General features: G+C 37.1%; 1 protein-coding gene across 1 annotated transcript in view; it reads left to right on the top strand.

Moving 5' to 3' along the window:
* The first annotated feature begins 4,074 nt into the window (after positions 1-4,074).
* Positions 4,075-13,553, top strand: part of LOC109089384 (LHFPL tetraspan subfamily member 6 protein-like) — a 28,196-nt gene continuing 18,717 nt past the window's right edge. The window contains exons 1-2 of the mRNA XM_042765249.1: positions 4,075-4,388; positions 4,979-5,482. Coding sequence (XP_042621183.1) covers positions 5,098-5,482 — 385 coding nt within the window. The 5' untranslated portion in view covers positions 4,075-4,388; positions 4,979-5,097. The remainder of the gene's footprint in view (positions 4,389-4,978; positions 5,483-13,553) is intronic.

Genomic DNA, 13,553 nt, shown 5'->3' on the forward strand with positions numbered 1-13,553 from the left:
GGCCACAATTGCTTTGATGATTGCAATATAAAATGCAATAGATGTTATAGGCCACATTTTATTTGGTGCTGCTCCCAAACAAGCTTCCATTTGTTGAGGCTGTTCCATCTGGAAAGAGTAACAATTGCTTATATGGCCTCCTGAGGGGGTTTGAATGATCACATTGCTATCGATTGTGACTTTCAGGGGCTTTTACGCTTGTTTTTTTCATTATCAGTTAGCCAGCTGATCAGTAAAACGCCTGCAGTGTAAGTACCTTCTTCTTAATCTTGGCTTAATTCAGTGAAGAAGGGAATGACAATGACAATCATTGTGAAGTGACTTTTGTTGTCAGCCTCAGTGATGAATTTTTCACAAGGACACTGTTCTGTCGTCAAGTTTTCACAGTAATGAGGTAAATGTGTATGAAACTGTGAGATCTCATTAACTTCTTTTGTAAGATTCCTCATCATTAGCAGGTAACAGTTCTGGTGTCTCGATGGATCACATGTGTCAGTTTAAGCAGCATGGTGCAACTACACCACAAAAAGCAAGACTATTTAACATGATTCTCATGAAGTTTTGACAGCTCATAACCATCTTGTGCTCTGCATGGGAGAGAGAGCGAAAGTATAATTATAATTCTCAGGTTTTGATGAGCGTCTTTGATCCCTCAGGTCGTTGCCATCGAAGTCAGGTGCTCAAATGGCGACACGCCAGCGAGATCTCAGTTCACGCCTACAAAAGCCATATGATGTCATTTACGAGGATAGTAAATGTCAGTCTGGCACTAAATTACTCTAACTACTCTCATATGCATCTGTGACGTACAGGTGAATTCCAATGAGCTGAACACACGTCTGGCACCCACCTCCTCACACTTGTATTAGACATCTGGCTTACTGGGTTCACTGAATATTGAGCTGAAATCAGATCAGTCAGGCGGAAAGCAATATGGCTTCTGCAAATTGATTTGGTGCTCAATTAATCATAAGAGCTAATGGAGCCATAACTCTATTAGGACACAAATATCATAAATTAAAGTTATATCATTATATGTAGTAGCTGCTAAATGCATTTTATTGACTGTTCCCTATAAAACACTTCATGACTAAAAGCCAGCCATGTGATGGATTGATTTATTTTTTAATAAATATAAGTAACTTTTATTTTATTAACTGTTGTTTTAATGTTAATTTTATTATAGAATGTTTATTAATAATATGTTTCTAATTAATAAATAAAGATTTTAGTAGACAAGCAAGTAATGTTAAACACATTTTTAAATGGTGAAATGAAAGTAGGCATTTGTAGTTCAAATAAAAATCAAATACAGATTTTTTTTTTTGCAAACAGATTTTTAAGCACAATTGCTTTTATTTATTGAGCTAAACTCTGATTAAACCTGAAATGTTGCACCTTTTTCTGTTTGTTGGTGGTATTAAATAAGAGCAGCATCACAAAGTGTGTGTGTGTGTGTGTGTGTGTGTGTGTGTGTGTGTGTGTGTGTGTGTGTGTGTGTGGGTGTGTGTGTGTGTGTGTGTGTGTGTGTGTGTGTGTGTGTGTGTGTGTGTGTGTGTGTGAGTATTCAGTAATATGGGGGAAAAAACATCAGGTATACAAACAAATGGTCACAAATACTTCATTCAATCTCAAGGTGCAAAAGAGTTTTGCTTGCTGAGGGTTTTTTTTTTTCTTTTCTTTTTTTCTGTACGCCCATGGTCCATTGAGAAGCTAAATGATCCGTTTATCTAAAAGGCTTTATGCAGACCTGGTTTGAATAAACAGTTAGAACAGAGATCAGACGGTTGTCTGAACTGCTCAGATTATGCTCTCTCTAACGTTTGATTCAGAGATTTCAGCCCAAATTCACATTCTTTGATAGGAGAAATACCTCCCACTGTAGAAGAAGTTGCTTCCCAGATCTTTAACCACTAGACTAGGATGTTTCACAGCATACATATGTTTGATATGTATGCTGTGAAACATTAAGGTCTTTCAATCTGGTTATTTCATGTGCAAGAGGCACTTTCCATGAATTCTGCATGACTGCTTACGGCTACATCACTTTACACAAGGGAAAGAAGAAGAGATGGGCTTCCCCAATTTGCATTTCTCATTAGGGTCAGAACCACTTTAACATGCAGTGAATCTCTGATGTTCCTTTTGGTTTATAATAAAATGTATGAAACAGCAGTAAAGATACTGAATACTAAAACATCATTACAGCCACATCAGCCAATGCCACACTGCTGACGAGAAATTATAATAATGGATCAAGAAGAGCTGCTGACAGTGTACCCTTCCCTCTGTCTGTTCCTGAAGGTCGTTGCTGCCCTCAGACCCATTTTGATATGCAACATCAGTTTTTATGTGCTGTTTAGGCAGTGTGACAGCATAAATGAGATTGATGTCCAGGCTATACCTTTTAAAAATGTTTCGACTGAAGAGTTTTCTTTTGTCAGGTCAGGTGCATAGGATGTTCACTTAAAAAAAAATCTTTAAAATACTTTCATAATGATTGTTTATACATGAAATAAACCAGCTGGTCTAAAAAAATCTCAAAAAAATCCTGGTAGCCTATATTTTTTTAACCCAAATGCTGTTTTTTGGGGGGGTTATTTTTTTTTCAGTTTTTGGGTAGTTTTAGTGTTACCCAGCTCCTGAGCCAAATGTTAACAACCCAATGTTTGGGTAGTTAAGTGTTACTCAGATCCTGGGTCAGACGTAACGCAGCGGTTGAGTTATTTAACGTGGGGATTTTGCGTCTTCTTCAGGAGAGAGCAGTCGCAGCACATTTTGGCTAAGAGTGAAACACAGGTCGGCGGTTTTAGCTGTTAGCAGTTCCCCGCCGAACACGACCTCAGCTCGGTCATGAGAAACAGTGCCGTTATGGTGGAAACAGAATAACAGTGACTGGTTGATTACACGAGAATTACTTCTGTTCAATATTTTATTTTTACTTATAATGTTTGTTCAGCGAGTTTAAATAACATTCGAAGCGGGTGCATAGGCAATATGTATAGCCTACATATTAAAAATCAAAAAAACAATAGCCTACTGTAAATGATATAGGCCCAAATAAAGGAAAATAAAGGAAGTTATCAAACCAGAGGTTGTGTGGAATATTTTACAAAAGTTTAAAGAGGATTTAAGTTAATCTGTAAACATAATTTAATATCTGAAGTAAAAATAAGATAGTAGCTTATTATTGTAAAAATGAATCAACCCATTAGCTGGGTTAAATAAACAACCCAATTTGTTGGGTAAAATGAACCCAACATGTGTTCTATCCTATATGGACCCAGTCCTTGGGTTAAAAGCTACCCAAATTGGGTTGTTTTTAACCAAGTGTTTTAAAGAGTGAGGGTGAAAGAACAGCAAAATTTATTTTTGGTTTAAATTCCAAATGCACAAAACCCCTTTATGTGATTTCCCAGTGAATTGTATCCTGAGTTCCGACTATTAACATTTCACCCTGAGAAAGCCCTAAGTTTATAAACAAATAAATAACATTCTTAGGCAATTAGAAATGAATATCCGTGGCCAATGGCGTGAGTCTGGGGCGGGATTTGTTGAGACTCATTATCGCGAATCGATTCTTTCGAACAGTTCGTTTCAAAGAACCGACTGAAATGGAGCGGTTCCGATGTGTGCTGTGGACTGCTTCAAGCGACTCGTTGAAAAGATCCGACTCAAAAAAACGATTCGTTCTCCAATCGGATAACGCTATTTAGCATGTGGCGCAGAAATTAGGAATAAATTACATATTTTCTGTAAATTATGCATTTTATGTGAACTAGCCTATCATTTGTATGGTTGCGTTTTCATTAGGCGTATGTTTCAAAATCGGCATAGGCCTATAGTCAATTTGAGAATTTATTGTCAGTATTCTATTTATCGTTAATTTGTGAAATTATGAAACTACTGAATATACTCTTGGTGTAACACAAGTATTTGTCTTAAAAAGATGTAATTGTTCTTCACCATGCCAGCTGGAGACACCGTTTTCGTTTCTATAGCCTATATATTTTCGTTTCTCCCACGGAGAACAGAAATGACAATAAATTACTTTGACTTTGACGAGGGACTTTGCGAGAGCTCGCGGCAGCCAGGCGGAGTCTTGCGTCGTCTTGGGAAACGCGACGTATTGTCAGACCAGCCCCTGGGCGGAGGATCTGGAGATTGGTGCCTCAGTTTGTGCTTTCGTACTCGGTTTAGTCCCGTGAAGAGACGTGCATGCGCTCGGGCAGTAAGTGGACTGTATACGGCAGACTTAAAGACTTCAGAGACGCGCAACCCAGGAACGGATAGAAGCAAACAGACAGTATACGCTGCATTTTGTCGTCATATATGCTCTTTAGTTTTTGAAATCAATTGGAATCCGACACACTGAACGACACAGACATGTAAGATCAATATCGCATGCTTGAATCAGTTTCTGACTCACTTTTGGACTTTCCACATGACAGTGCGCCATACATGTTTTCCTTTTTGTTTACATTCCATATTGTTATTGATAGATGACTGACAATGTGTCCGTTAACTTTTCTTTTTGCTAACATCAAGATTTTAGATTAAAAAAATTGAGTGCATGAGGGAAAGTATGTGTAATACGTGCATCACCATTTTTTTCTCCTTTTATCTCCGTTTTTTGAGGTCTTGTCACACAGCACGTAATAGTTATGGATAATATGCACTTAATAGTTATGCATAATAAAATTGACATATAGCCCATTTAAGATTTTTTTGGTCAATTTATTTATCATTAATTTGTGAAATTGCCCTATGTTCTCATGGGATAAATTAAGTTTTGTCATAAAAAAAAAAAAAGATTTGTACAAAAGCTTTTACTCTCTCTTCAGAGAGAAAATTACACGAGAAAGTGAACACCTTTCAGTTTATGCAATTTTGAAGAGACTGTCACTTCAGATTTGTGGCCGGAAACAGATGTCCCAATGTTTTACTAATGCTCCCATACTTTTTTCTATTTCCTCAGGTGTAACCGAACAAGAAGATGCCAGGAGGATCTAGGCTGGTGGGATTAGGAGATCTGCATGCACACTCAACCTGAAATCAGTGTCTTTTGCATCTATATGAAAGTTTGAGCTGATCACGATGGCATCTAGTCTTACATGTACAGGCATGGTTTGGGCCCTGTTGTCCTTCCTTTGTGCAGCCACATCTTGCATAGGCTTCTTCATGCCATACTGGCTGCTTGGGTCGCAGATGGGTAAGCCGGTGTCATTTGGAACATTCCGCCGCTGTTCCTACCCCATAAGGGATGAGGCCCGTGGTGGGACGGTTATGTTGGAGCAGTGTGGGCGCTATGCCTCCTTTCAAGGCATTCCGAGTCTGGAGTGGAGGATCTGCACGGTGGTGACAGGGACAGGCTGTGGACTGCTGCTCCTGGTGGCTCTCACAGCAATCATGGGATGCTGTGTTACAGATCTAATCTCTCGCACCATCGGACGTGTGGCAGGAGGGATACAGTTTGTGGGAGGTAAGTTCAAATACAAGGAGCTTGACTGGAGATTCAGTGGACGGGTAAATTGTGAAATGGTTGGATAAATGAATGTATAGATGGCAGAATGAGTGGATTTATTGGTTGGATGTATAGATGGGTTGTCCGAAGGATGGATGAATGTGCTTGTAAATGCATATTCAAAGTAAACATTGCAACATCACAAACACACTTTCGTTTGCGTCTTTCCCAGACGCAGGTACTTAGCAGCTCCTTAGCGGGAACACAAGATGACAACCGCATCCTCTTAGTGAAAGCCGGTGTGCTTGTTTTTGACATTCTGTTGCTCCGATTCATGTCATCCTGTGAGGAGTGGAGCCTGTGACCTCTTGTTGATTTGTGCCTAGACAGCAAACCTGCACCCTGGTGAAAATCAGTTTGAGTTTGTTTGGAAACTAAACAAATAGTGAAAAGCAAACAAGAGGTTCCTTTCATGTCCTTAGTACTGGTTGGACGGGATTGGTTTTCCAACCGGTGATTGAGTTACAGTTGTGCTGATTTTGGATGGGATGTACAATTACAAAATAAAACTAATTTAATTAAAAGGATAGTTCACCCCAAAATGAAAGTTCTGTCATCATTTACTCACCCTCATGTCGCTTTGACATTCTTTCTTCTGTGAAGCACCAACAAAAAAAATATATTTTGAATAACATCTTAGTGTTATTTTTTTGGTCCTTACAATGAATGTCAATGGGATCCAAAAAACACTGGACCCCATTGAGCTTCATTTTATGGACAGAAATGTTCTATAAAGGTTGTACAGGTTTGGAATGACATGAGGGTGAGTACAAAATGACAAAATCATACCTGATGCTCCTACTACTGTGGCCTTTCTGATTAGTTTGTGACTGGGCTTTCTGTATTGCTATACATTGTTTTTTATGTTAGATGTAATACCAGCAGTACTTGAACCACCTACTGTTATTTTACCCAGATGGCAAGCTGAAGTTATCCAAGAGGTCTAAATCCATCATGAAGGCAAACCAGGCAGTGAAACGAGAAATTTAAGCTTTAGTTGTGGCATTCGCCAAAGGTCAAAGCAAATGAGGAGAAGCGTTGTGAAAAATAATATACCATAATCACACACATTCCTCTCTGGACAGCATTCGATTTCTCACAGGACTCCAAAGTTAGCCCGAAAAATTTAAATTCCTCAGTAATTTATACAGAGAAATGAGAAAAAAATGGGCTTGCTCAAACGTCTGCGAAGCACAAATTTACCTGACCTCCTCTGGGTAAACTAGTCCTGGCCAAATAAGCTTTTAATGGTCAAGAAAGAGGACATGATTTGCAAATCCAGGCTTGCTCACGCAGGCATAGGTACAAAAAAACAAAAAAAACAAAGAGAGCAGGAGGTAACAGAATAAATTGTCTCTTGTTAATATCCTTTTACAAGATCTTTGTATTTGTGAGGCAGTAACAGAGCTGCTCAAGAAGCAATTGGCCTCATAATGAGCAGAATATGAGGGGAGGAGGGCCCCTCACGGGCCCTTATAACTTACATCACCCTCTCTTCTTTTGTCCTGCCTCAGAGCAGTGTCTTTGCTCCATTTCAGAGAGATGGGAAATAATGAAGGTTGATTATACGTGACCTCTCTATGAGGGACTGTAGGCAACACTTTCTGTCTTTTCTTTCTTTCATGTCTCTTTCATATTATTCTCTTTTGTGCACTCTTTACTTTTCCACACACACTTTGATACGCACACCTGCTTGCTTTGTGATGTTTTATTCAAGGGCAACTAAATATTTCCTGTTTGCATTTCTTCCTTGTCCTAGAAGGCTGTGACTGCTTTGTTTTTATCACTTGATACAGTAGAGATGATAGAGACTCACTTATGGACTTACTAATTCTGGGACGGACGCCAGATGCCACATTGGTGTATCACTTCTTTAGTTTGCCCTTTTCAGGTGGGAATATTATTTGTTAATAGGTCAGACTTGAGAAGTATACAGTTGCCTATGTTCTGAAGGAACATTATGGTTCCTGCATCCTATTGGATTTCCTCTCACACCCATGTCTTGCTCTACAGCATCCGTTGCATGTTTGCATACGTCACACACACTCTCCTGAAAGACAGTCGGCTCAGTCACGTGTTTCATACACTGAATTTACTGTAGGATTTATGGGATCTGTCAGAATCCTGGCCAATGAGAACCCAAGACCTTGAAATTAGTCTTTTTCGCTTGAGAGATCTGTCGATATGACTCAGTGGGATCTGGGTGTTTTCTCAATTACTCTTTAATGTCTTATCACATTAGTAAAATACTGAAGACATCCTTTCAGAGCAACCTCTGCTCCTGGGAGATGTTTCTCACTTTGCTGTAATGACATTGCCTGATGAGTTTGTTATAGTTTGCGAATGCTAAAATCAGCTGTTTGGATTTCTCTCAAGTTTTCCCTCCCTCTAATGCGTTATGCCCTTATCAAAAGTCTGTTTTCTGATACTCTTTCTTATCTTACTCCTTTTTCTCTTTACTTTTGAGTATTTACTGTCCTGTATGCATTTTGCAGTAGAAGATGAAAAAGAATGCATTCATTGAACCATAACTAGGCCCACCGTAGTCTGTAGAGTTTTTTTGTGTTTGTTTTTTTTGGATTTTTCTAAGTGGTTGCAGGCAAAAATCTGCAGAGTTAATCTGTGGAAAGGATTTAGACACTAAAATATGATAAAAAGAGATGAGATTCTACACCTTTACATAATTAGTAGCTCATAGCATTATCACATTTACCAAAATATTCTAACATTAACATGGATAAAGATTACATTTATATGTCTTTCTATAGACTTTCTGTGGAATCCCATACAGGCACACTTCATACTAGGAAAGTGCAAAACTACATATTTTTAATGGTTTGCCATAACTTATATTCGACTAATCAGTCTTAACTAGAAGTCTAGAAGACTATGATTAGACTGATTTTGGGCTCACCTGACAATAAGACACATTTCTTAAGGAACTCTTAATAGTCAAATTGATGAGCTGGTTGTTGGAGAACTAGTTAACCGTTATGAATTATCACTACTGCATACCATACGTACTGACTAAAACTGATAAAAAAAAAAAACACAGCAAAGATATTTATAATGTAACAAAAGATTTCTGTTTTACATACATACTAAAAACTTTCTATTCATCAAAGTAATCTGAAAACGTATCATAGCATAACATATTAAGCAGCACAACTGTTTTCAACATTGATAATAATAAGAAATGTTTCTTGAGCACCAAATAAGAATATTAGAATGATTTCTGAAGGATCATGTGACACCGAAGACCAGAGTAACGCTGCTGAAAATTCAGGTTTACAATCACAATATAAAATTTCATTTTAAGTTATATTAAAATAGAAAAACAGTTATTTTAAATTGTAATAATATTTCACAACATTACTGTTTTGTATTGTATTTTTGATCAAATAATTTCAGCCTTTGTGAGCATAAGAGTCATGTTTCAAAAATATAAAAAAATTGTACAGATCTCAAAGTTTTTTGTATTTGCATAGATATGTCCTCTTCCTCTACTTACTTGTGAATACCTTCTCTTCAGTTGTTTAAGTGACAAAAATAAGGCCAGTTCATGTTTAGCTGTGGCTCAGTGCTCAGAATAATAACACAATTGCCCTGTGTGTTTCTGTGGGCCCTTTATTCAATGGTTAATGTCGTCATACTTGCAGTGGGGAAATCTTATACAACCTTACCCTGAGGAAAACACAAATAAGCCAGGTGGCAACAATTGTGCTCGAGTGAGCTTTGAGACGTGACGGTTCAGTAATCCAGCCAGCAGCAGTTGTCTTACTGTAGAAGTACTGTAGAAGCTTTCACTGCTTGAGCTGTAAACTTTCAACGAATACCAACAGAGGGTCAATGCAGCTTGGAAAAAATGTGTATGCTGTCAAAGTTTGAATTAAGAAACTGCAACAATTTGGCTGCCAAAGTGTCACAATAATAATTAACTTCTCCAAAGTTGTCCTTGACTTTACGTCCAGTGACAGTCACAGTGGACTGCACAACGTACAAAAGTGTTGAAGCCGTGAAAGTTTGCCTCCTGTTCTCCCTCTGTTAGCTTGGATGTCACACGTCACGTTTGTGTGCTGTGTAAACCCCTCTGGTTTAAATCTAAATTGACAATATTGAATTAGTCACGCTGGAATGTTTCTAATTGCAGATACGGCCGGGTGTTGAGAACTGCTGATTTTCGTGTACTTTTGTGCGGTGAACGGAAGCGTGTGTACGCTTGAGCAATGTGCCATGTGTATTTGTGGTCGTGTGGGAACAGACCTAGCTGAGGGTGTATACGCTGGTTTTAGCTGACCCATGCCGACCCCTGGGCGCCTGGAAAGAGACGGATGGAGAGATGTGAGAGCGTAGGGTGGTGTGAATGAGAAAGACAGGCAGGATCCAGCTGATGGAGACAGCTGCAGCAGCAGGAAGAGACTGACCGGCTCCAGTACTGGTGCACATCTCTCACTATGTCTCACTGTCAGTTTCTCTACTGTCCGTCTGAAAAATTTTGTTGACTCCTTGGAATGTTTGACATATATTTGGAATGTTGCCGGAAAATAGGAGAAAAAGAGTCTGAGAGAGTGACACACAGTGAACTAAACAGGCCAGAGGTGAAGAAAATCTGTTCTTGTCCTTCACAGAAATCAATGACAGTGTCTACCAGATAATGTCTTGTAAACCCGACACCATTGGGTGTAGCCCATTATGATTGAATTTCAATCCACATTATATTCTTGCTAAATGATATGCAAGATTAGAAATCTCATAGGGCCAGATATATTAAACCACAAAATCAGAATGCTGTTTTATTTTACATAAAGCCTATTTTTAAAGCCATAAAGATTTTTTTGCATTGCGATGTTATTTTCATGACTATTAAGCAAATGTAACCTCAAATTTTCTTTGCTGTAATGTAAAGAAAAATCTGTATGTGTATATATATATTTTTTTACGTGTAATACAATAATAATGTATTAATGCAATACATGTGTCCCATTATGTTATATGATCTCAGTGTATGTAACAAATTTAACAAATAGTTTACTAATTTTGAATGATGCCTCTATATTTCTGTAATTGCAATAAAGTATAGAATATATATTTTTTACAAAAAATCATAAATTACAGGTAGAACAACAAATACTACAATAATGTAAAATTTTGAATTAAAATATGTATTACACTTATCATTATTATAATGTGAGGATTCATATTTTTTATACTGCAGTAATGAGAATTGAGGAAAAATGTACTTAATTGTCATGAAAATAATCTTAATGATCCAAAAACATAAATCGTTAATTTTTTTATGTGCAAAATATATTTTACCATTTGTGTTAAAGTGAAATATGACTCTTTTTTTTTGACAGGTTTATCCTAGTGTATCCCAAATTATAGTGTGTATAGTAAATTAAATGCCAGAATATGCCTGAATGATGTACTAGTGTGCATCCAAGTTAAAATTGTCCACAACCTATGCTATGAAAGAGGAGCTGTTGTGATTATTGCCTTTCAACCAAGAAAATGGCCTAGTGAAAGAATGAAAGACAGACAGAAACACCCACAACAGTTTTTTAAAAGTATGAAATTAAACTTTAATCTATATAAGTTTTAAAGTAATGAATATACCTAGATACTAGCACAAATTGATATCAAGATGCAGTTTCATGACGTGAAATGTCTCAATACTGGTATTTGTTTTCTCATCACAGAGTGCAGATTTTTAATACGTTGTGCAGCCATAGGGATATTTTATGCTTTGAGAAATAAAAACGGGTCATTAGACAAGATGTGCAATAACAGTTCTCGCTTTAGGAGTCATTTAGGAGACTTTCCATTTTCTGTTCTCTCTTGTTATTTGGCCCACACACATAATTTAAGGCATATTTAGGAGATATGGTATCCTTAGAGCAGACTTTTGGATTCCAGAGAAAACAACGTGAGAGCAGCAGGGCACCATCAGCTAGCCAATCTCAACTTTTATAAAGAAACCCTCATGGTTTACAAGAAATGATTCCTCCGTGACTCCTTAAGGAAATGACTCAGAAACCTTTCCAACAGGCTGCAACATCGGCTGTACACAACAGCCGTAAGGATATGTAGGTCATGGCTTCGACTGGTGTTCGCATGTGTTTACATTCTTGTAAGAAAAGCGGCGTGCTGCATGACTTCTTTTTTAGCTTGACAAAATCTTTGCCTTTGCTTAGCACTAGTCTGGAACGATTTGCTCACTTATTGTAGCTGAAGGGAAAAATGGAATGCAAAGAAGGATTTTTGGGTTGAGATAAAAGGAATATTTTTGTGACACTAAAATGTCAGTGTGTGTTAAAATCTACTGCAAAACTAAAAAAGTTAAATATGAATAAAAAGTTTGTTATTATTTTAGTATAAATATTTCAGAATTTTAGAAAATACAGACAGTAGCTGGGTTTCCATCCAAAGGTGCGAATTTAACTTGGAATATTGCATAAAACATTTGCGAATAAGCACACTTAACACAAAAAAATTTGCAATCATCATTTCCAGATAAACCAGAAAAAAATACAACAAATAAAAATAAAAAAACCAATAAAAGCAACAAAATATAATAATTTTCATATATAATAAATGATTTGCACCTCAGAGCGAGCAGACAAAACACAAAAAATGCAGTCATTGCTTCTGGAGGTGGAAGCTGCTCTTTGGGAACACATTTGTTGAAGACAGTTCTAGGAGGCAATTAAACAGAAATACTTTGACGACAGACTTTGCTCAGGCATTTAAGAATGACCATGACAACATTTCAGATGCTGTGCAACAAGATCGGTCCACTGGTTAGTCAGGTTATGCTGTTGAATAGTGCAAAGTCACATGACTTTTTTGATGTGCACGGAGGAATTCCCATTATTCGCATTAACCCTTTTTCACAGAAGTCAAAAACCACCTCAAGCATAAAAACATTTTTGTGAATTAAGGGATTTATATATATATATATATATATATATATATATATATATATATATATATATATATATATATATATATATATTAAATTTAGCATTTCCATCACTCGTTTATGATGCGATACTTCAAAATGCACATAAAAATGGGGGGATGGAAACATAATTAGCGTCACAAATGATAATGTGTTGTAGTCTTTGATGAGTTTCAGAATGAGTTTGCTATAGTGTGTTGAATATAAAGAGGTTTGTGTTCCCATTGTTTTGAGTGTCTTTGTGGGTGAGTCAGGCGAACACATGTTGGAAGGAGATCTTTCAATCATGAATTATTCATTGAAACTTAACTGGCAAAAAAAAAAAAAAATCAGTCTTCAAATCCAGTATGATATTTTAGCTTTGAGGCACAAATCCTGAAACCAGCTCACATAATTGAGAAAGGCAGTGATTCACAAGAGAGTGGGGATGTTCAAATCCTCAGATGCTCAGAATAGCATATGTGAGCATGTGGGCCTGTGCAGCACATGAAAGAGCGTCAGGATACTTTTTCATATTTGCCTGTATACCATGTCCTCAATCTGCTTCAGCATCTCTTGAATAGTATCTAACACTCCTTTCTGTCATCATCAAACAAAACTATCAGCAAATTGAGACACTGGTCTTTTACTGTGGTTAAAGAGATAGTTGACCCAAAAATGAAAATTTTAAAATGTACTTACCCTCATATTGTTTATAACCTGTATGGCTTTCTGTCTTCCACAGAACACAAAAGAAGGCATTTTGAAGGATTGTTCTTTTCCAGTCAGTTATATTCAGTGGGAACTTTAAAAAATTGTTTAAAGTGGGATAATTAGAAGTCCGTACTGAAATTCACTTAACTGCTTTGATTGAATCAGTCAATGAGTTAAATTTGAGAACCAGATAAGTATGATTCATGAACAGATGGTTCAGTTTTGTGAAATGGATCAACCAATTCATCTAAAATCAACTAAAAAGAGTTGACGTGGCTCAAATTTAAAATCATTACAAAATCATTTCAACCCCAATGTTACATGGATGTATTTGGTAAAATAAATATGAGGTATTACTCAAGATTTGTGGTTTGG

Source organism: Cyprinus carpio, chromosome A10 (genome assembly GCF_018340385.1).
Source record: "Cyprinus carpio isolate SPL01 chromosome A10, ASM1834038v1, whole genome shotgun sequence".
In the NCBI taxonomy this organism is placed as follows: Eukaryota; Metazoa; Chordata; class Actinopteri; order Cypriniformes; family Cyprinidae; genus Cyprinus; species Cyprinus carpio.